Genomic DNA, 22,425 nt, shown 5'->3' with positions numbered 1-22,425 from the left:
TTCTCTATGAGTGATAAATCTGAAGAAGGCTACCAGCCTTCTGAAAATACATGACCACACAGAGATTTTCATACTACTTCATTAGATTGGCAAACACCAGCCCAAGCCTATCTTAGGGCTTCCCAGGTGGTGAAGATTCCTCCTGCCAATACAGGAAATGACAGAGATGCAGGTTTGATCCCTAGGTGGGGAAGATCCCCTGGAGGAGGAAATAGCAACCCACTCCAGTATTCTTGCCTGGAAAGTCCCCTGGACTGAGGAACCTGGTGGGCTAAGGTCCATGGGGCTGCAGAGTCAGACACCACTGAGCACAGACACATTCTTGACACACACCCTGTCCCAGCCCCATCCTCCCCAGGTTAGTCATTCCTAAGATAGGTAATAGGAAGCAATGAATGATGGATAATGCATCATCTTTTTTTTTTTTAAGCTCTAGGAAAGATTATTACATAATAAAGCACACAAATCTTAAGTATACAGCTTTATTAATTTTATGTTTATAACAGTACATGTATAACTCCAGGTCACCACTACCCCAATATGGAGATGCAGAATATCTCTCGCATCCCAGCAGGCTTTATAATCCCCTCAGAGATAACCAGTATTTTGACTTCCGTCACCATAGATGAGTCTTGCCTCTCTTGGCCATCATACTTGGAGTTATAGTCTTATTTTACCCAACTTTATTTTATCCAGGTTTTGTCTGAGTTTCATCCATGTTATTAGATCTAGTGAAAGTCCACATAATCTCTTAAAAAGAGATTACTTTTACCACAGTACAAAGACTAGATTGGGGGAATCCACACTGAAGTCAGGAAGTGTGGTTGGGGGATGCCTGGACTTAGGCTACAAGGTAGGGATGAAAAGGAAAGAGCAGATTTGGCCAGGAAGGTTCTGATGTAGAATTTTGCTGGTCATTTGATAATAGAGGATGGCAGAGAGAGAGAGGTCACTTTTCTGGCTTGTAAATAATAGGATGTTTGCAAGGAGAAGGTTGTTAGGTCAGCTTTGAAACCCTGAATGTTAGACGCCTGTGGATTTTTGCAGGTCCAGATGAATTCGATAGAAAGGTCAGAAGTAAAGATGAAAACTGAGAGGCCTCCACTTAGAATGGAATCTGAAGCACAGGGCATGAATGTGATTGCCCAGGATTGGGGTGTCAAGGAGAAAGCAGCTGCAAAGGAGCAGGTTGAAGGAGCAGTCGAGAGAGGAGGTTCTGACCTCAGAGACTGAGGGAAATAAGAGGGGCATCAAGAGGAAGCGTTAAGAGGGAAGCCCAGCCAGGAGCAGCAGGCGTCTCAAAGGCCTGAGGAGTGGGAGGAGGCTTCATGAGGCGTCCTGTGGCCCCTCTCCCCTTCCACTCCTCCTGTGGCTTTGTGTTCTGTCTCTGTCATCCACCCTGAGCTGTGTGAATCCTCAGAGGAGAGGCGCTGGGTTCCTTCCCCTACTCATCACTTTCCAAAAATCTAAGAGTCAACCTTTGCCCTGGAAGTGCTCATAGAACATCCCAGTTGCACGATTTCTAAGGCAGGCTGGAATGGGATGACCTTCCTGAGGAGCCCCTGAATCCCCTGGGGGTCTTCTCTCGCTGAGGGAGCCTGGGCCTGGGGACAGAGCTGGCTTCCAAGCTGGGGCTGTGCTGAGCCTGAGGGGCTGTGGGCAGCTGCGCTCTGGGAACGCCCTCCTCTCAGCAGGCTGGGCAGCTCCTGGTGTTACATAAGACGTGTGTGTTCTGGCAGGGAAGAGCTGCCCGAGTGAGTGGTTAGCAAAAATGATTTGTGCAGAGTTATTTTGAGACCCCACGGGAGGGAACAGCAGCCCAGGCCGACAGTATTTTAAACCATATCACCCATCTACAAGGATTAATCCATTAGAATCTCAGAACATGGGTAACAGGGAAATAAGAACCTTTAGGGTCCTAGTAGATTAGTAGTGCCAGCTCTTCTGGTCCACACAAGGCGACTTCAGTGGTTTAGGCTGAACTCGGTGCCTCCAGACTTCCACCATATGTATTCTTTGATCCTGTCTGCCCTAAGGGCTGCAAGTGGCCGTGCAGGCTTCTTTCCATGGGGTTGGCCTGGGTCACTGAACAGCAGCAGTTGGGTTAGGTTCTCATTCACCCTATGGGATACCAATTGGCTTTATGATAGATAGAGGAAGGAACGCCCTTTTTGTGGTCCCCAGAGTCATCATTTAGTGATTGAGCTCCTTGTGGTTCCAGGCTGGCCAGGAGAAATCCCTTGTTCCCCACCCATTTTCCTTTCTCCTGACTCAAGCAGGAACAGCTGGCTAAGGGTGGGTGAAATACAGAAGATAGAATTTTCCAGTTTAGTGACATGAGGGGAGACAGCCTCCATATGAAACACTTCTCTTGTTTTTGTTTTTCTCTCGGCTGTTATGCTAGGAAATTGGCCTCCTCACGCCCCCACCCTCTTACCAACAGCTGTCCTCTGCCATTCAGGAGTCAGTGTCTCCCTCAATCGCTGCCCTAGGAAGGCTTTCTCCTTTTTTGTCCCTGGGTCTGCAGGTGTATAGCCGGAGAGTTCCTTGTGCCAGGGCACCTGATTGCCTTCTGACCCCAAAGAGTCCATCTGGGCTGGAGGACTTGCTAGAGTATGGAGCAAGGGTCCAGAAAGGAAGAACCCAATCCAAGACTGTCATTTTGTTTTGTTGCACTTTTTTTATTTAAGTTTTTTTCTTTCTTTTTTTTATGTTTTGTTTTTTTCTGGCCAGTAAGCATGTGATGTCTTAGCTCCCTGACCAGGAATCGAACCCATACCCCCTGCATTGGAAGGCAGGGCCTTAACCACTGTACCATCAGAGAAGTCCCTGTTATATATTTTAAGAGAACAAAGCATTATTTAATGACACAAACTATGGAAACAGAAAAATAGTCACATAAAACAGGCGACCACATGGTATACAGCATTTCAGAGCCCCCCCAATTCCTTACAAGAATGTGCCCTCTGGCATTTATTGTAAACATAGGTGCCTTGTAACAAGCTTCTGATTCCCCAGCACTGGTCCTGCTAGGCAGATATGGAAGAGGGCACACCTTGAGGGAAGAAACAGTGCTCACACTTGTGTGTGTGTGAGAGCAGGTACTTCCTCTAACCTCAGAGGAGCTGCTGTCCATGGTCTGAAAGTCTTGCACCGATGGCATTTCTTTCTGATTATAATCCCGGACAAGGCTGGCCTTACAGGGAGTGAGGCTCAGATATGGTGAAGCGTGAACTGAGAACAGAAACAGCACAAACAAGCCAGCACTGTGAGTTTTCAGGATGATAGAAGAGCCCTATAGGCAGTCTAGGGCTTGGGAAGACGTGTCCAGGGCAGGGACAGCAGAAGGGCGGCTCATATTTCCTTTCCCCCTGAAACGAAACTTGATTGTGGCGCTTGCTCTGCTGAGGAATCCACCCACTCCTGTCTCTGGCCTCTGCCCTTCAGGCATCCTTGCCGGGTGTCTGTGCCAATCCGCAGGTGGACACAGCCCTGGTGTCACTCTCCCCACACTCAGCAGTGTCTCATCCGGGTCATTACGACCCCTGCTACCTCCTCAGTACCTCCTTCCTCCGCTCTTTGGTCTGCCTCCCCCCACCCCTTTCCTCCCCTCTTTGCACCGCTTTCCTTGGATGTGTGAGCACATGCAAGTGTGTGCATGCGCGTGCACACTCCCCCCTTGGTTGTCACAGCACCCAGAATCATCATCGGCAACGTCTTGATCGCAAGCTGTGTTGGGGAAGTTGATCGTCCCACCCACCCTAAAGACGCCACTGCCACTTGCTCGCCAGTGACTCGCAGCCTTGTTAGAAATGTGCACAATTCAGAGCAGGCTTCTCGTCCGGGGCTTGTGGCACAAGCTGTCCCGCAGCTGTGAGTAATAAGCCCACTGGAGCAGCTTTCCTCTGCCTTGAAGACAGGCCCAGCCTGGTGAGACAGGTTAATATCTCCCACTCGCTGCAAAAACTCAGGCAGCCTGTCTGTCAGGTCCCTGATTCTCTCCCTCCCTGTGCTCCCTCCTCCCCTGCTTTTCAGCCGAGCTTTGTGTCCTGCGTCACAGCTCAGATCCGGGCGCTCTGCTGCCCCGTTGCCACACTGTGACAGGAGCTAAAAGCCTCAATTAAGTGCCAGCCGTGCTGTCAGTGTCCCACTGGCCACAGTGATGGCTGCAGTCGTCGTTTCTGCAGGAATGCATCCATGGCAGGCACTGGATGCCGAAATCCTTTTCTCTCCCTCCGGTCTCCCGAACAGAGCAGATAATCACTTCAATAAAACTATCTTTCCCTGAATTCTGCAGAGTGGATTCGAGGCAGTGGTTTGGATTTGCTGTTCCTTTCTATCCCCAAGAGCCCCGTGAATGAGAGAGGAAATGAATAGATGGCTTGTCACAACACCACCAGTGTTGTGACAGTCCACGGTGCCTGGGGCGACTGCTGCAAAGCAGAATGGAGGTGGGCTGGAATGGAGGCCATAGAGGCTGCTGCCTTCCTCAGGATGGGCCCCACCGCTCCTCACAGCCCTTCAAAAGCTCCCACATCCCAGAGGCTCCTTCTGCACTGATGGAGCTTTCTCTTGCTGCAGCCTCCTGCCTGGAGGAAATGTCTTAACTCTGCCTGGTCATGGGTAGGGGGCAGTAGTGCTGATCCACAGTGTTTGCACACCCCTCCCCCATCAGCCCAACTTGGCAAGTTCACCTCCAGAGGTGCCTCTCTGCAGCGTGCAAGAAGGGCTGCTCCCAGTGAATGAGCCCCACTAGCCCATCAGACCTCTCAATGAAGTCAGCTCTAAAGGTATTTCCTATTGGAAGATGTAAGTTCCCTGGTGGCTCAGACAGTAGGTTCCCTGGTGGCTTAGATGGTAAAGAATCTGCCTGCAGTGCAGAAGACCTGGGTTTGATCCCTGGGTTGGGAAGATCCCCTGGAGAAGGGAACAGCAACCCATTCCAGTATTCTTGCCTGGAGAATCGCATGGACAGAGGAGCTTGGTGGGCGACAGCCCATGGGGTCGAAAAGAGCTGAACACAACTGAGTGACTACACTTTTACTTTCAAGGAATAAAAGCAGTAGAAAAAAAGCAGTAGGAAGTCAAAAACCCACATCTTGTGAACACCTGGGGATGTTTAGACTGGAGAGAACATGAGGATGAGAGAAAATAAATGTTTTACTGTCTTCATGCATTTGAGGGGCTATCAAGTGGGTAACGGATGTTTCATATGGTCCCAAGGAATTAGACCAGATTTTAGAAGGCCTAGGGTGTCAGGTTGTGGATTTCTGATTTTATATGGTAAACCCTTGGAAGCCACTGAAGAGTTTTAGGGAAATCAGGAAGGAAGGAAGGATCAGGATGGGGGAAATGAAGGACAGGCAGGTAGATCAGAAGACTGGGCCAGAAGTGACAGCAGCCTGAACAAGCGGAGTCAGGTTGAGAATTCAGAAGATCCCATGGTTTACATAAACAACTGTGGAGGTGGAATTAATGGGATCGATAAGATGTAGCAATCAGTAGGTTATGTGGATAAAGTAGGGACAAATCAAATATAGGTAAGAACTTTAGACTTAACGGGTTGCTAGTGCTGCAGGCGGACTAGGGGACAATGGAAGGAGCGGGAGAGAGTTAGCAGGAAGATGAGGTTTGAGGGATTGACAGAACAGTCACCGGGAGATGTCGACCAGACCCTTGAGGATTGTCAGACGCTCCTTGAGAGCTTAGAGGACAGTTCAGGCTTACCTACGTGGGTTCCAGGTGATCACAGTGATGGAGAACGTGAAAATGGGTGGGCTTTCCAAGGGAGGCTGCAGAGAGTGGAAAGGAAGGGGCCCAAGACATAACTCAGGGCAACAGCAGGAGACAAGACGAGCAGCCCAGAGAGAGGACCCAGGAGAAAGGAGGAAAGGGAAAGACCTTCACTACAGCGTTGGGGCATAGTGCCGAGTGCATGCAGAGATCAAGGTGCTTTTCCAAGAAGAGTAGAAAGATGAAGTCTGAGTACCAGCGAGAAGTGTGATGGTGAGAGTTTTCTGTCATGGACTGGAAGGAAGCAGTTGTAAACAGAAAAGGGCAACCCTGGAAAGTTCACAGTTTTGAATAGGGTCTGCAGGAGTAGAGTGGGAACACAGGGGAAGATGGTGGGTACCGGAGTGACGACGTTCCTAGAACGGAGTGCTGGAGAGCCAGTGAGCAGGCACACGCCCGTGCTTGCTGTTGGCTGCACCGGCTTCCCTTGATCCACGTGTGCTGGCTTCTTACCTCTTCAGCTACCTGACCGTGGACTTTTTTTAGTGTCTTTGTTTAGGATATCCTCATGCTGTCGCCTGTACTGATCCTCTGGTTCTGAGAAGTGAAACTCTGCCTTGCCTGGATTTTTTTTTTTTCACCCAGTTTTACAACAGGCAAGAGTCAACCCACCTCTTCTCTGAAGGGCCAGATAGGAATGAGACACTGAAATTTGAATTGCATGTGTTTCACATGTCACAGAATATTTTTTCTGCATCCATTCAGAAATGCAGACGCCATTCTTAACTCATGGTTGTACAAAAACAGGCGGTGGGTTGGACTTAGTCCTCAGGAAGCTGCCTGCTGACCCCTTTTTTGTGAAACTAAACCAAAGCAAAAAAAAAAAGGTGAATGCCGGTCTTCATCCACAGCCCAGAATTCAAGCTACTTATCAGGATAGGATGTATTTCTGCATCCAAGGTCAGCCTGTGCTCTTTAAGAACCTTGGTTTCTCAGAATTCCTCTCCTTTTTGGCTTGTTTTCATTTCTTCCTTTACGTATAAAGAGGGTGAGGTGGAGGTCTCTTCCTCACAACATCTCAGCTCACAGTCTTATTCATTCTCCTGGCTCCAGGGGTCTTGGTATTCCTGCCAGTCGCTGGTTTTTCTCTTCTCCAGTTCCTCTAGCTGAGCATACTAATCTCTAGACATTGGGCTTTCACTTGCCTCAGGAGGAGAAGCTCAGAGAAATTTTCTGTGAGTGGAAAGCTCAAGAAAGGCAGTGGTTTGAAAGTGTACTCCACACATCTCAGAAGCATTTTGTTAAATAACAACACAGCTTGGTTTAGAAAAAGTCACTCTAAATTTATGCGAGTAAGCAGCTTTTACATTTGGCTGCCAGGTGTGTGGCAGGATACCTCCTGGAAGCTGGTATTGCAGGATGCACGTGCTTGTTTCCCGTGGCTTTTCCCCCTTCCCTGGAGCTCTTCTCTACCAGCCTGAACAGGAGATTCAGGTTGGTCTCTTTATCCACGAATAGGGAATTTGAAAGACCTAACACGAGGATTTTGGGGTACCGAAAATGACATTTATGTTTTAGAAGTCTAAGTTTTGTTTCAGAGATAAAGTTGCATGTTTAAAATAAGTCAGAAAAAGCTAACGTTAAGGTTCTCATAGAAACCGACTCCCCCTCACCACTCAGACACGGGTCTGGGCTTGTTAGGTTCGGTCTCCATGGTGCCACGGTGTTACGTAAGCGCTGGAGTCACGTGGCTCTCTGGTCTCTGGAAAGACCATTGTGGACCTAGCTCTTGACCTCAGATGCTTTGTTTTCTATGTAATGAGGTTGTGAGGTGGCTGTGTTGATAGCGATAATTAGGAGAAACCCAATGGAAAGCATTTTTAGAGGGCATGGTGGTTTCATTCTGCTCCTGGTTGGTGGTGATATTATTGCAGCTGCTGCTTACAGCAAACCCCCAAATGAACATGTGTGTCGGGAAGCAGACAGCCTGCCATCTCCACCCTCCCCTTCACAAACACACCCCCAGAGAAAGCCTGGCTGGCTTGTTTACGGCCGTGCACTTGGCATGTCACGGGACAGGAACGGCCTCGTTTGTCAGTGAGAATTTTTTCTCCCTTTAAAAAAAAAATCATCGTTTTCCATCTCTTGCTCTGTGGTGGGACAAATCATAAAAGGTTATTCTGATGCTGGCCCCATTATTATCTGCCACTCCAGCTCCATCTGAAAAAGCTCCTCTCCCTTTGGGGAATGATTCTTTGGTGTCTAAAGCCAATGATAAATCAAGTTGGTGAAGCCAGTTTTGCGCCCCGCCTGGCCCAGCCATCCAGCGTGAGGCCTCTAAGCCATCCCTTCCTTGTCTCCTTCTCAGACAGCGGTCAGTGATTTAGCATCTAACACTCTCTGTCCTTAAAGTCCCAGAAGTGAGAGTGACAAGATTTTGTGGTAAATTCACCAAGCATTAACTAGTATAGTATGTTTGCAGGAACTCGGAAGAAGAACTTGTTATTGCAGGTTTGCCGCATCTATTTTTACTCTCTGGTATTTGTTTGGCAGACAGTTATTGAGTATCTACTTTCTGGGGCTCCAGAGAGGAGTGGCATGTCCGTTCCCTCAGGTAACTGCAGAATGGGATCTGCCAGTGATGGGCTGACAACCCAGAGGTGAGACTCCAAACGTCACCCTCTCCCAGTGCTCACATCGTGTGACTCTTGTGCCAGAGAAACTTGTTCTTCCCTGTGGCTGGCCTCTCCCCACCCCTCCCTTTCTTCACAGGGAGCCAAAGCTCTCATCACATTGTGGAGACTGGATCTCATTGCTCCTGTTTGCCAGTTAACTTCGCTTTCTGGTCCTTTCAAAGATGACCAAATCAAGCAGCCTACTAAAAGTCTCCCTCAAACAGTTGGAACTATGAACTAAAAACAGCTTCAGTCTCAGCTCTTGCCCAGTTCTGACTCCCCTGACTTCAATTACCTGAGGAGTGTGATCCCTTTAATTAGGATTCCTTCATTCTTCTCTTATCCCTTTCTTCTCATCACTGAAAGAGTCTTACCAGTGACATGTTCCAAAATTGGCCCAGAAGATGCCACCTCCCCCGAGGTAACAAAATAGCGGTTTAGCGAACAAGAAAGAGAATAAAGAATCTGAGACAATGCAAAATCCTTCGTTTTTGACCCTTTCAGTACACATTGAGGCCTTATATGCTATAGAACTCTTAGGAACCAATGGTCTATGGTTTGCCTTGCTCCTTGGGCCATTTTGGGAATGTGAAAACATTGGACCAGCTGGCCCTAAGTGGGACGGTTTGCTGTTCTCAATTGTTAACTGACTCACTGACGACATTTGCAGCTTGGGGCCTGCAAACAGTTTCTGCTTTAAATCTTATGAGAGAGGACTGCAAGCAAGCTATTTGGTACATGAGATTCTTCTTCTCCTTTTTTAAACAGTTCTATTTATTACTTTATTTGGCCACACCACGAGGCCTGGGAATCTTGATTCCCCAACCACAGATCATCTCCTGCCTTGGCAGGCAGAGTCTTAACCACTGGACCACCAGGAAAACCCTGAGACATGTCTTCGTTTCTCCAGTCCTGCCACATGTGAGGGTTTGGCTTGGCATAAGGATTTAGGTGATAACTACTTTCCTTACCATCAGACGGCTGGCCTGTCCGTCTCTGTGTTTTGTGCTGAAAGCTTAAGAGGTCTAGATTCTGGTTTTGATGCTTAGGGAGAGAGTAGAAAAATAAGAAAGTGTTAACTTTTCTTAGACTGCTGTGTCTTACTCTCTAAATACGAAGTTCACCATCTTACTCTCTGGGTGACGTGGTCTGGTTTTTTTGTTGTTGTTATTGTTCTTGGGGGTAAGGATGGCAGGGGAAAGCAGAGAAATGGAACTAATTGATTGATAGTCGCTCAGTCATGTCTGACTCTTTGCGACCCCAGGGACTGTAGCCCACCAGGCTCCTCTGTCCATAGGATTCTCCAGGCCAGAATACTTGAGTGGCTACCATCCCCTTCTCCAGATCTTCCCTGCCCAGGGGATCGAGCACAGGCCTCCTGCATTGGCAGGCAGGTTCTTTACTGTCTGCCACGAGGCAGGGAGTTATGAATTGGCCAACTGCAGCAGCAAGGACTCAGGCAGAGGTACCGGAGTGCAGTCAGTGTGCCAGGCAGCTTATTTTGGCTTTCTGTCTGTGCCTTGTCCTTGACGTTCACTCCAGGGGACTGCGTTTATATAGCAAGAAGGGAGAGTGTCCGTGGTCTCCTCTCTGGGAAGCTTGCAGCACTTCCCCGAGTGCTCACCCGGGTCTTAGAGACTAGGGACGAAGATGCTCCAGGACGTCAGATGGTCCAGTCCTCTGCTCTACCCAGCTGTCTGTGCCCCGGTTCTGCTTAGCTCCACTGTATCTGCTGGCCAGGCACATGTCACATGCTAGCAGGTAAAGCCTGTTTTTATTCTGAAAGCCCCATCAGAACAGTCATTTTGTCTCTTCTGTGGTTTGACCAACAAAATTGGTTAAAATTTCAGCAAGCAGTACTTAAAGCAGAAGTATTTTGACTTAGATTTACTTAAGAAGTCTCTCCGTAAATGTAGAAAATAAAAGTCCCCTGGTCCAGGCTGCTTTCCCAGAAGCAGAGGGATGGGCTTCATGGCCACCTTTCAGCTTTAGGATCGAATAATTGCCTTTTCCTTTCAGGAAACTTATTTATAACCCCGTAGTCATCCCCACACTAAGTTTTTCCGATATTTCACCCAGATTTTCTTTCCCCTAATAATTACACCCCCTGTTTTCAGGCTGAGCATTTTCCCTCCTTTTTGTGTTTACACCTTTCAAATATTTGCAGATTGCTGTCGTGTCACCCTCTTAGTCACCACTTAGCTGAGCTGTACAGATTTAGCACCTTTTATCTTTTCCTTTCAAGGCAGGCATCCCCGCCCCTGAGTCATCTCCCACTGCTCTCTAAGTGCACTTCAGTTTTCTGCCCTAACATCTGGCCGCATGACTGCCTGGAACCGAGCACGGGTCAAGGGTGGGCATTGTTTTCCTCCTCTGTTGCACTGGAAACCAAACACGATTGTGGTGCTCCAGCCTCGGGTCTCACTGACATTGCTGGTCAGTTCATTTCAGTCACTCAGGTGTGTCCAACTCTTTGCTACCCCATGGACTGTAGCACGCCAGGCTTCCCTGTCCATCACCAACTCCCAGAGGTTGCTCAAACTCACGTCCATCGAGTTGGTGATGCCATCCAGCCACCTCATCCGCTGTCATCTCCTTCTCCTCCTGCCTTCAGTCTTTCCCAGCATCAGCAGTGCTGGTCGGTGCTGCCCATATGCCCTGTCCACGTAAATTTCTTTCCCCAAGTGTGCCAATTCAAAGACCAGGGAGGCAAATGGGTATAGCTGTGTTTTCTTTTTGTCCTTTAAATGTCACTGTTTGAAAATGGGATGTGTGTAGTTCGGGATCCTGTCAGCCCCTTGCTGGTATTTGCAAGAGGTCTATGACCCTGACTGTTCATGAGCCATTTCCTTCTCTGTGTATGGACTTCTTTCCAGAAGTATTTTTCACTAATATTTATTCAGTCTTGATTGAGGAATTACAGTGCTGCTCTGTGCTAGGCAGTGTGACAGATACTTGAAAAAATAAAATTGGACTAAGACACAATCCTCAGTCACCTAGAGCCAGACATCCTGGAGTGTGAAGTCAAGTGGGCCTTAGGAAGCGTTACTACGAACAGAGCTAGTGAAAGTGATGGAATTCCAGCTGAGCTGTTTCAGATCCTAAGAGATGATGCTGTGAAAGTGCTGTACTCAATATATCAGCAAATTTGAAAAACTCAGCAGTGGCTACAGGACTGGAAAAGGTCAGTTTTCATTCCAATCCCAAAGAAAGGCAATGCCAAAGAATGCTCAGAGTACCCTACAGTTGTACTCATTTCACATGCTAGCAAGGTAACGCTCAAAATCCTTTAAGTAAAGCTTCAGTAGTATGTGAACCAAGAACTTCCAGATGTAAAATCTGGATTTAGAAAAGGCAGAGGAACCAGGATCAAATTGCCAACAAAAGCTGGATCATAGGAAAAGAAAGGGGATTCCAGAAAAACTTCTGCTTCATTACGCTAAAGCCTTGACTGTTTGGATCACAGCAAACTGTGGAAAATTCTGAAGGAGATCAGAATACCAGACCACCTTACCTGCCTCCTGAGAAACCTGTATGCAGGTCAAGAAGCAACAGTTAGAACTGCACGTGGAACAACAAACTGGTTACAGGCTGGGAAAGAGTACATCAAGGCTGTGTTGTCACCCTGCTTACTTAAGCTGAGCACTGAAGAATTGATGCTTTTGAACTATGGTGCTGGAGAAGACTCTTGAGAGTCTCTTGGACTGCAGGAGATGAAACCAGTCAAACGTATAGAAAATCAGTCCTGAATATTCATTGGAAGGACTGATGCTGAAGCTGAAACTCCAGTACTTTGGCCACCTGATGCAGAGAGCTGATTCATTGGAAAAGACCCTGGTGCTGGGAGAGATTGAGGGCAAGAGAAGAGGAGAGCAACAGAGGACGAGATGGTTGGATGGCATCACTGACTCAATGGACATGGGTTTGAGCAAACTCAGGGAGATGGTGAAGGACAGGGAAGCCTGGCGTGCTGCAGGTCATGGGGTCGCAATGAGTCAGACATGACTTAGCGACTGAACAACAACAGCAAGACACAGTACCAACCCCAGGAAGCAATTGCATCTTGGTTTTATTTGGGTTGGAAATTCCAGGTTCTTACGTTCGCTTACTTGTGGTAGCAGTGAGAGGAGAGCAGATTTATGGGAACATCCATTAAACTCTCAAACAGGAGCCAAGCTAGGATCAGACCTTCCAGATTCTGGAACCCCGGAGGGGCGGTCTTTGGTCAGAGGCGGTTCGCACCTCCTGCTCCAGTGCTTGTGCTCCAGTGTTGAAGCAATGCCCTCCCCTCCTTCCTCCTCCTAATGGCCTCATGTTCTGGGTGCTGCCCAGTTTCCAGAAAGAATCTTTCTTACCTGTTATCTTTCACTTCTCTTTAGACAGAGCTTGCTTCCCCTCTGCATCTGCTATAAATTGACTATGCTTGACTCAAGTACAGGAGCAACTCTGCCCTCTCTCCCTCATTTCTCACCTCCTGCTCTGACATCCATTCCCAATTTGTGACCAGGGAGAGGACAGAATCCAGGGCCACGTGCGGGAAAGCAGCTGCCTGAGGCTGCCTCCTTAGCAAGGGACGGGTCAGTGGTGAGCTCATGATTGACTTGTCCAGTGCATCCTCCCAATAGTCTCCTAGACACGGATGCACCTGCCCGCCATAATCCAGATATGGCATGTTACTGCATAACATCCAGCACCCTACAGACCGATGATAAATTCCATCACCGACGGCATACTTCATACAATGGTGGGGAAGATGATATTGTCATGCTGCTAATTAGGCTTCATTAGGACAAAGTCTGTCTTTTTCATTATTGAGTTTTCATCTCCCAACCCAGTGCCTAACCCAGAGTAGGCAGTGATGCGTATTTGTGAAATAGGGGCAGAGAAGGTCTGCCAGGGGATCTCCGCAAGTATCCAAAGTTGGCAGAAGGCTCCATCCTTCCCTCCGTGATGTCCAATGCAGTAACAAACACATAGTAGACGAGTAATAAACACCACCAACTAATCCCTCCTATTGGTTACTATTTCCACTAGAGTTCTGTTTCCAGCCGCAAATGCCTGGCCTCTTGTTTGCTGGACTAAGCCATTGGAAAGGTGTCACTTCTAGCCAAGGCGAATTTGTGATACTTCCCTCACTTCAATAAAGAAAAAAGGCACCATGCTTTGAGGCTTAATTATCATAAAACTCAACATATAATGTAAAATATTCAAGCAATACACAACTCCCTCATATGGCCATCAACAGAATCTTACGTAGCCATTATCGTATCATTTACAACAATTTGTACTTCTTGCTCCAGAGCTGACTGACCAAAGTGTTTGTGTTAATTGACCTAGTTAGTCAATGTCTCTAAATGTATAATTTCTTTTTAATAGAATGCTTATGTATATCCAGAATTTGACATTTGAAAGGAGGCACCCTGTACTCCCAGAGTTGAACCTGACATGGGAGATCTCAGAAGGGCATAATGCAGATGGTAGGATTTCCTGGCCAGGAGAGAATTTTGGAGCACCTTCATTTTACAGCCAGAGACCTTGAGGCTTGGAGATGTGTGATACTTTGTCAGCAGCAGAATAGAAACCAGAAATGATGTGCCGATGCCTGGTGATGAATTTTCTCTTTCTCAATTGTACCGAATCAAGCAAATTCTCTTCTGTTTCTGTTTTTAAGTAATCTTGGTCGGCCTTCCTATCCCAGAAAGCATAGAGAAGATGTGAGGGATAATGGCTTTTCCCTTAGGCAGGTCTGTCTGTCGGGCTTTAAAGAGGTCAGGGAGCCTCTGGAGCAGAAGCAGATGTGTCTGGCCTGCCTCTCCTGTGTCTGCCCTTGGCAGAAGTCAGCTGCGAGGGCCCCATGGGGGTCTCTTTCTTCTCCATTCTGCCCTCCCCATTATAGGGAAGGAAATGTTCAAGAATGTTTGAGATTTAAAAACAACAACAACAGTGTTTTCAGTATTCGAGTGTTGCCTGTGTCAGGGGTCAGCTTGGTGGCTGACCTGCACGTGTGGCATTGGAAGCTCAGCAGAATTAACTGTCCTCGTGAGCAGGCAGGCCGGCCCCAGGGCCTTAGTGGGAAAGACAGCAGATAGTGGCGATTGAGCCCCAACCAGAATTGCAGCTCTGCCTGGCCTGCCTACCGAGGGCTTCCGGAACCTGATGACACACGCTTCCTTCTCACCATCTGGGGCGCTCACCTTTGCGGCATGTGGGCTGGCCCAGCTTGGCCACTGCAGCCTCCGGGTCGCTGTTAGAGAACCCGGCCTTCATTCCTGTGATATGTTTTCTTTAACCTTCTCTAAGTCTGGTGCATCAGTAACAAAGCAGCACGCGGGGGACGCCAGCCCAGCACCGAGGGGCATTTGAGTCAGAGGTACAGTGCAATCGGGCTTCCCTACTGGCCAGGCTCTCAGGAGGGGAGGGCATAGCAGGACTCCCCTCGCTGGCTGCACGTGTCCTTCCCCTGCCTTCAGCAGCTACGTCTTGTCTCTCCTACCTTATGACGTTACCTTGTTTGACTTACTCTCTGTTAGTGGGCTGCATATTTCTCGTCCTGTCCTTGATCCCTTGGGACACAAAAGCCAAGTCCCAAAGCTGATACGTAAGCACTTGGTGTGGCCTTTGACCTCTCAAAGAGGGCCGTCAGGCCACCCAGCCTTCTGTCTTCACACCTCAGTCTTCCCCAAGCCCTTGACCTTGCAAACCTCACCCCGAGGTTTCAGTTAATTCAGTGTCATAACTGTATGCTGTTTTCATTAATAGAGAAGGGAGACAGAGTATCACATGTAGTCACAACTGACCACTCTTTTGTGGAAACTGTTGTATATATGTATATCCCCATACGTGAGTGGGGGGAGGGAATCATAATAAATGATAAAAGTTGAAAAACACTCATCTACTGAGTCCGTCGGAAAAGGCGATGGCACCCCACTCCAGAACTCTTGCCTGGAAAATCCCATGAACGGAGGAGCCTGGTGGGCTGCAGTCCATGGGGTCGCTAAGAGTCGGACACGACTGAGTGACTTCACTTTCACTTTTCACTTTCATGCATTGGAGAAGGAAATGGTAACCCACTCCAATGTTCTTGCCTGGAGAATCCCAGGGACGGGGGAGCCTGGTGGGCTGCCGTCTATGGGGTCGCACAGAGTCGGACACGACTGAAGCGACTTAGCAGCAGCAGCAGCACTCAGTCCATCTTCAGAAGTAGCTTGGCTCATCAGGTTTCTAACACTCAGATAGTCAATGTTGTAAAAGCCCTTCCTGCCTCCTAGCTCCAGCTGTGAGCCCTGGTTTGGTAATAGATTCCACCTCACTCACCCACTCCCTGTTTTGCGATGCAGCCTGGGGCCCCCCTTGTATCTAGGGATCCCCCTGCCTCTGCTCTCATGAGGACCCCAGTGCCGCAGGGGCATGTCCGCCATACATGTCAACTCCAGCTGTTCTCGCCCTCACCTGCCTGACATGAAGTGGAGTCCCCCAGTCCTGCACTCCTGCCTTGTCCAACACTGGCGAGAGCAGTGCTTGACTCCAGAAACTGGGCTTTTTCTCAGTAGCTGTAGCGTCTGACAGTCTAGAGTTCAGACTGGCTACTTGGTGACTTGGGGCCACATGTCAATTCATAGATAGTCAAGGATGCACGGTAAATACTCATCCCCCACACACACACCTTTATTCTCCTAGAACTTATACCTGGGTTCACCTGGGTTTCAGTGTTTGGTACCTGCTCCCACTGGATAGAACCTCTCTCTGTCCTAGTAATTAGCATCAGCTAAGCCATCCTGACCCAGACCTGAGGTGCGACATTGAGACAGGTTTTGCCTCAGAAGGGGTTACTTCAGAAGAGGCAGGTCAGAGAGAGGGACGAGTCAGCCAGGAGAAAGGGGAGAGTGAATGATAAAAGCAGCGATGATATTCTTGTTCTCCGGCAACTTTCTCTTGCCCGCCTGCCTGATGGGAATTGATGTGCTGCGGTGTGTTCACTTTTCTCATCTGAAGGCCAGGGAGACAGCTGAGTTCAGCTTTCTCCCCTTGAAGAGCTGGAACCCAGCTCCTGGCATTGCCTCTGAGTCCACAGGCAGTGGTTAAGGTTCGCTCACCACAGGCCCAAGAGTCTCTCCAGGAAGCCAATCTGAATCCATTTCAGCTTGACTTGTTTGCCTCCCCAGGTTCAGTGGGCCATCCTGCCTCTCTAGTTTATCACTTGGTGATCTCCCAGGATTCAGAGAGGGCTGGCGGGGTGTGTTGCTCCCTTAAGACTTCAGAATACCCAGGCAAGAACAGGAAGAGTGGGGACATCTGGTCACCTAGAGTGACTCTGTGTCCTTCCTCTCAGTGACGCTGCAGCCCCAGCCACAGCACCCCAGTCACATCCCATCCGAGAGTCACAAACAAACTGAACACTTGTTTTCACAGTACTCTTGTTTGAGCAACAGTGTTTTACCTGTGGTTATGTGGCCAGAATAGAATGGTTTATCTTCCTCTGATAATTACATTGTTTGCTTAGTTTACACATATAAAATGGAAAGGGTTTTTGGTTAATAACATTGTGAAAGTCATGGATGGGCTAGCTTTCATTTTTCTGGAGCCCTCATCTCCTCTCAAGGTGAATCTTAGGCTTTTTGGTCCCACGAGTTTATTGATGTCTTTTTCAAAAAATCAGTTCCAATTCTCCCTCCCAGCCTGGCACTAAGGCGTGGGAAGGGAGAGGGGCAGCCCTGGTGACCTTCTGCCCAGGTGGCGCTCGGGCAGGGCCTTCCCCATCCCGTCTCCGCCTGAGTGGGGGAATGGTCCTGGCACCAGCTCCAGGTGCTCCCCTGCTGCGGTTTCTCTCCTGGTGCTGTGCTCCCCGTCCAGAGTTCTGTTTGATGTCGTGTGTTCCTTTGCTGAGGCCTGGAGGCTTGGAGAGAAAGTGCTGTTCTTGAGCTTCTGAAAACCTGGGGTATAAACTATTACCTTTCCTCTGAGCTCCTTGACCTTCAATCTGTGCTGTGGCCAGAAACACGTGCAGCCACCTGGCTTCATCCGTAAGGGGTGTACCTTCTGTCCCAGCAGCGGTGGCCCCTGTTCTCCCAAAGGCTCCCAGCAGGTGTCCGCCCTATGCCACCTCCTCAAGCCAGATCGTCTGTCACTGTCCCTGAGGCTGTTTATAAATAAGAGGTCACACCTTCCAGCAGAACTGCCTTATTGCAGCAGGAGAGGCCAGCAGTGGTTTAGATATGGGCACTAAGTGCATCCCGCCCCCCCATATTTTGATTATTTTCCTTTCCTAGGTCTCTAACCTAGGTCACGTTTTTGGCTTCATAATTGCAGCTGCAGTTTGAATTTGGGGGAAATCTAATTCAGACATCAAAATGTGACATAGTTTGTGGCCTGTCACAGGTGACCACCATCGATGATAAATATCTGCAACATCAATGATTGAAACAAAGAGAAAGAAAACGCAGTCTGCTTTGGTTAGTGAGCACCCATATTGTATACAGTGCTGTCCTTGAGTACACAGGCGTGTGAAGGGTGAGATTTTGTCTTCAAGAATCTTGCAGACTACTTTGTAGAATGAAAGATGACTGAGATTTTGAGCATGGGTAATTGTGTCAGTGATAATAATGATACAGTAATAAGAGCTAAAATGTATTGAACCTTTCCATGTGTCAGGCATGTTACTAAATATTTGCCGTAATAATCTCCCCTAATTCCACCAACAGGCACTTGAAGTATGTTTTACAAATAGGACAACTGAGGCTTTGAGTGGGCTCAGTCACTGGGCTTTGGTCACAGATCTAATAAATGACAGCTAGGATGTGAATCCAGGTCTGTCTGGCTTCAGACACCTAATATTTCATCAAGATTCTGTTTTTTTTCTGTCTCCCATTCTGAATGAAATACTGATGGTACTATTGTCCCAAATATAACCAGAGGACAGAGGGGGAAGCTTATTTGAAGAGGAAAATGACACCAAGTTAACACTTGTGAATTGGATGTGCAAGTCAGATAGTAAAGAGAAAATGTCTAGGCATCAGCCAGAACGGCTCTCAGGAGGCAGAATGGCTGGGGATATCAGTGTAATTTAGGTGAGAGAGCCATTTGTGTAAGTGATGATTGAAGCAGCGAGACTATAGGCCCTTACAGAGTGAGGAGTCCAAGACAAGGATTCATCCCACATCTTGGTGGAGTGGGGGGTGTTTCCCGAATATCTTACTTGGAACTCCCCTGGTGATCTTAATAATTTCCAGACTCTGTGACCAAGATCCCCTTCTCCACTGTTGCTGCCCTGATAGTGGTCGTTTTTCCCACCTCAGGTGAACTAAACACCTCCCCTCCTTCCACTTCTCTGTCCTGTCCTGCATTATCATCTAGTAGGTACTAGATCGCCCAGAGTCAGGGGACCATTCTTGCTGGACACCAGACCTCATGGGCCCCTTTTAATCACAAATTCTTCCTTTCTCCTGACACAGGTATCGAATGCCCCAGAGGAGCCCGGAACCTCCCAGGCTTGGTGCAGGAAGGGGAGCCATTCAGTGAGGAAGCAACGCTTTTCACCAAGGAGCTGGTGCTGCAGCGAGAGGTAGGGCATCTTCCAGTTGCTTCTTGGATGAGGAGGGTGGAGGGAGCGGGGCTCACTTGGTCTGGTGTTTTCCTGCAATGTCGGAGATCCGTCTGCCCCTTTCTCTGGCGATCCGCCTTGCACGTCCGTGACCCATTCTGTGTCTGCCCACATCCTGTTCCTGGAGCCCTGCTTCATTGACCATCCACCCGCCAATTGCTCCTCACCCTGGGTGTCCTGGGATGCGAGGTGAACGCTGGCTGACCCAGCCAGGATGCTGAGGCAGTGAGCCTTCGGCTCTGCGGTCTCCTCCTTGGTGAATCAGCCCAGAGCTGCCTGCCTCCAGCTGGATTTAGAAGCTTGACTAACCCTGTCAGGGGCCAATTTTCTTTGAACATTTATTTGTATCTTTGAGTAATTGCATTTTCTGTAGCGGGTTTTCTGACTTAATTTAATTGTATTTCTGTTTCTGCCTGTTGGGCTGGCTCTTGCAGGCAGGAGTGAGGCTGCTCAGCTGCCATGGTGCCCATCTACCTGCTAATTTCTCTCAAGTCATAGTCAACAGATCCATCTTCTTTCCAGGAGTATGCCTGTCACTCATTCTGCTAGGCAGGGCACAAAAAAGGAACAGTGGGAAGTGTGCTGGACTCAGGCTTAGGGTTTTAGATCTGCCTTTTTTTTTTTTAACAATCAAACCCACAGGGTACCTCCTGCTTTAATGCACTATCATATTTCATAACATAGTGAAAAAGATTATGGGGATCTTAGAGGTTATCTTGCTCATGGATCTTTGTAGATTCTTGGGAGCAATAGTGTGGGCTTCTTTGGGATGTTAAGTGGTACAAATACCTGTTTATAAGCTTTCACATCTCTCATATTGATTTGAAATGTCAGTGAATATATTAACGGGGGGGTGCTTAACCTCCTTAATTGTCTCATCAGTATCACATTGCCCTCTATTTCATGTGTGGTCAGATGCATTTGTTCGTGAAGAAGCAGTCCTTATGTTGGTATGCAGGGTGTCTTTCCCCGCTATTTTGCAACTGCACAGTGAGGCTGCATTGTTATCAATTAAAGATACCCCACTCCCCGCATGCCAGAGAAGTGTTTCCAGAATCCAAACACTCCTGTTGTCAGTAGCTATTGACATTTTTGACCCTATAGGAATTGAGTTAAAGGGGTGGATATTTTAGAATTTCCCTTCTGCAATATCCCCTTTGAATAAGGAACTGCAGAACTGTTTCATGTTGGAATAAGCAGGTGAGTCCACTCAAGGTCATGACTTGAAGACTGCACATAGGGAGCAGGAACAAAGGTTGGTTGGTTGGTTATGCTTTAGATGGGGGAGGAAATCCACTCACTGGGCTGCCTGAGACATTTGTTGGTAACGTCCTCATCACTTACTCTCTTAGTCACGTTTCTGTTCATTTCTCACCAGTATCCTCTTCCTGTTGTTTCACATCTTCTAAAGGTGCTTTCCCTTTTCTTTTTTAACTCTTGTTTCCCCAGCCACTTTTCTTCCTGATCATGTTTCTGGCCCGCTGGTGATATCCAAAAGCACAAAGGGGTCAAAGAGAATACTGACCACTGAAAGGAGTGGGTGGCCCAAAGCCCTTCTACCGTCTCATGGCTATTATGACCTGACCTTTGTCTGTGTGCTTGCTGATATTTGACTGTTGAAAAAGCTAAAGCGTTTTCCCCATCCTCTTTGGTGCCCCTGGCATCCTTAGTCTTATCCACGGTTGATATTGATCTTTCTTAGTTGGAGTGTCCCCATCTTTCATAGCCGTAAGTTGGGGATTCTTGATAGAGAGCCTCTCCACGTTTTCTTAGCTGCTTGGATGTATTGTTGGGCTGACGGGTTTGGAAGGTCTTTATCCAGAGGAAAGACAAGTATGGCCTAAACGGAGGATAACTTGGGATTCTGACTAAAGGAACCAGTTACAGCCTATTCTGGGCAGTTTCCTTCACAGTATATGAAAACTCCTTTCTGAACGGCATAGGAATGAAGAAGGGTTTTTATTTTGTTATAGGTTTGTTCACTAACTTTTGCCTGTATAGTATCCTCGTTTTTATTTCAGGAGTTGTCCTGGGGAGCGTTTCTCTTTGCCATCTTCCCTCTACCCCACAAGAATGCAGAAAAGCCTGATAGATTGGTCCTCAAGTGTAGAGGTCCTTCCCACCCTTAGGAGAAGGACCACGTGGTTGCCTGGGTGACTGAGCATGGGACCACAGACGTGCAGTGCATGTAACTCTCGCCTTCAGGGCAGTGTCCACTGAAGACTTCATTCCAGGAACTCTTCGGGGGCCAAACTGCTGCTGTGATGGCTGCAGTTGAATGGGTTTTCTTACCTTCTGCCTGTTCCCTTGGTAATCACATTTAGCTCAGTAAAACAGGTATGGTGATGCGATTGTCGTTGACCCTGCCACATCCCCCTCTTTTTATATATATATATGTTTTATTATCTTATTTTGGGCCAGCAGTTCTCCATCCCCTGCCTACCTTCCCCAGTCACTACAAATCTGATCTCAGAAAGGAGCAGCACTCGGGTCTTACGTTGATTTCACAGCACCTCCTGGGCCTCATGTGTGACCCCACAGAGGGAGGCATGGCCATCGAGCTGGACTCAGGAACCCAGAGACTGCCTTGAGAAGGATGTGAAGTAGGGGAGAGACTATGTAATAAACACCCTAGCAGGGAGCAGACAAAAAGCTCAAGTACAGGGCACTTGGCCCTGAAAAGTGTCTCCTTATTTATGAGGTGCACTGTCCTGGCTTTGGATCGATGGGGCAGGAAGTGCTGCCTGTCTCTTTCCCAGTTTCAGGTGGAGACAGACTTGCAGTTTTTGCATCCCATATCTTCTTGTGGAGCCTGCACTGTCACACACAAGACCCCTCTCATTTCAGCCAGCCCCCATTATCTTTAGACCTGAGCACCCTGCTTTGCCAAAATGTGTTTTTACAATGACACTCATCAGGAGAGAGTGCCTGGCATTTTTGGCCATCATGCAGCTCATTTTCCTCAGTGTCTCCCTGCCACCTCTCGTTGCCTTTCTTCTTTTTTTCCATCTTTCTTCATGGCCCTTCTCCTCAGCCGTTGGTTCCTCTTGGCATTTGTTCCTTTCCCTGAGTCGGGAGCCTGGCAGGACTGTTCAGGTCAATGGTCTGGGTGTCCTGGTGGTGCTGCCAGCTTCAGGGCATTAACTGTAGGCTAGACACCACGTTGTTACCTAGTTCTCTTTGTGACCTGGAAGGCCACAGCAGCTCAGGAACTCTCAAAGGACTTCAGCTGTTCTTCCCAGCCTCACTCATTTGGTGTAGAGCAGGGGTGGGCAAGCCCGGCCCACTGCCAGTTTTATAAATAAAGCTTTATTGAAACACAACCACACTAACCTTTTTACATACTGTCTATGGGTCCTTGCATGTTATAACAGCAAGGTTGAGTGGTTCCAACAGTGTATATGGTCCGCAAAGCCTAGA

At 48.2% G+C, this 22,425-nt stretch overlaps 1 protein-coding gene across 1 annotated transcript in view; it reads left to right on the top strand.

Moving 5' to 3' along the window:
- The window catches only part of SND1 (staphylococcal nuclease and tudor domain containing 1), a 421,273-nt gene that overhangs the window by 302,578 nt on the left and 96,270 nt on the right, over window positions 1-22,425 (top strand). The window contains exon 16 of the mRNA XM_027539080.1: window positions 18,857-18,966. Coding sequence (XP_027394881.1) covers window positions 18,857-18,966 — 110 coding nt within the window. The remainder of the gene's footprint in view (window positions 1-18,856; window positions 18,967-22,425) is intronic.

Source organism: Bos indicus x Bos taurus, chromosome 4 (assembly GCF_003369695.1).
Source record: "Bos indicus x Bos taurus breed Angus x Brahman F1 hybrid chromosome 4, Bos_hybrid_MaternalHap_v2.0, whole genome shotgun sequence".
Classification (NCBI taxonomy): Eukaryota; Metazoa; Chordata; class Mammalia; order Artiodactyla; family Bovidae; genus Bos; species Bos indicus x Bos taurus.
This window is presented reverse-complemented; position numbering and strand designations above follow the sequence as displayed.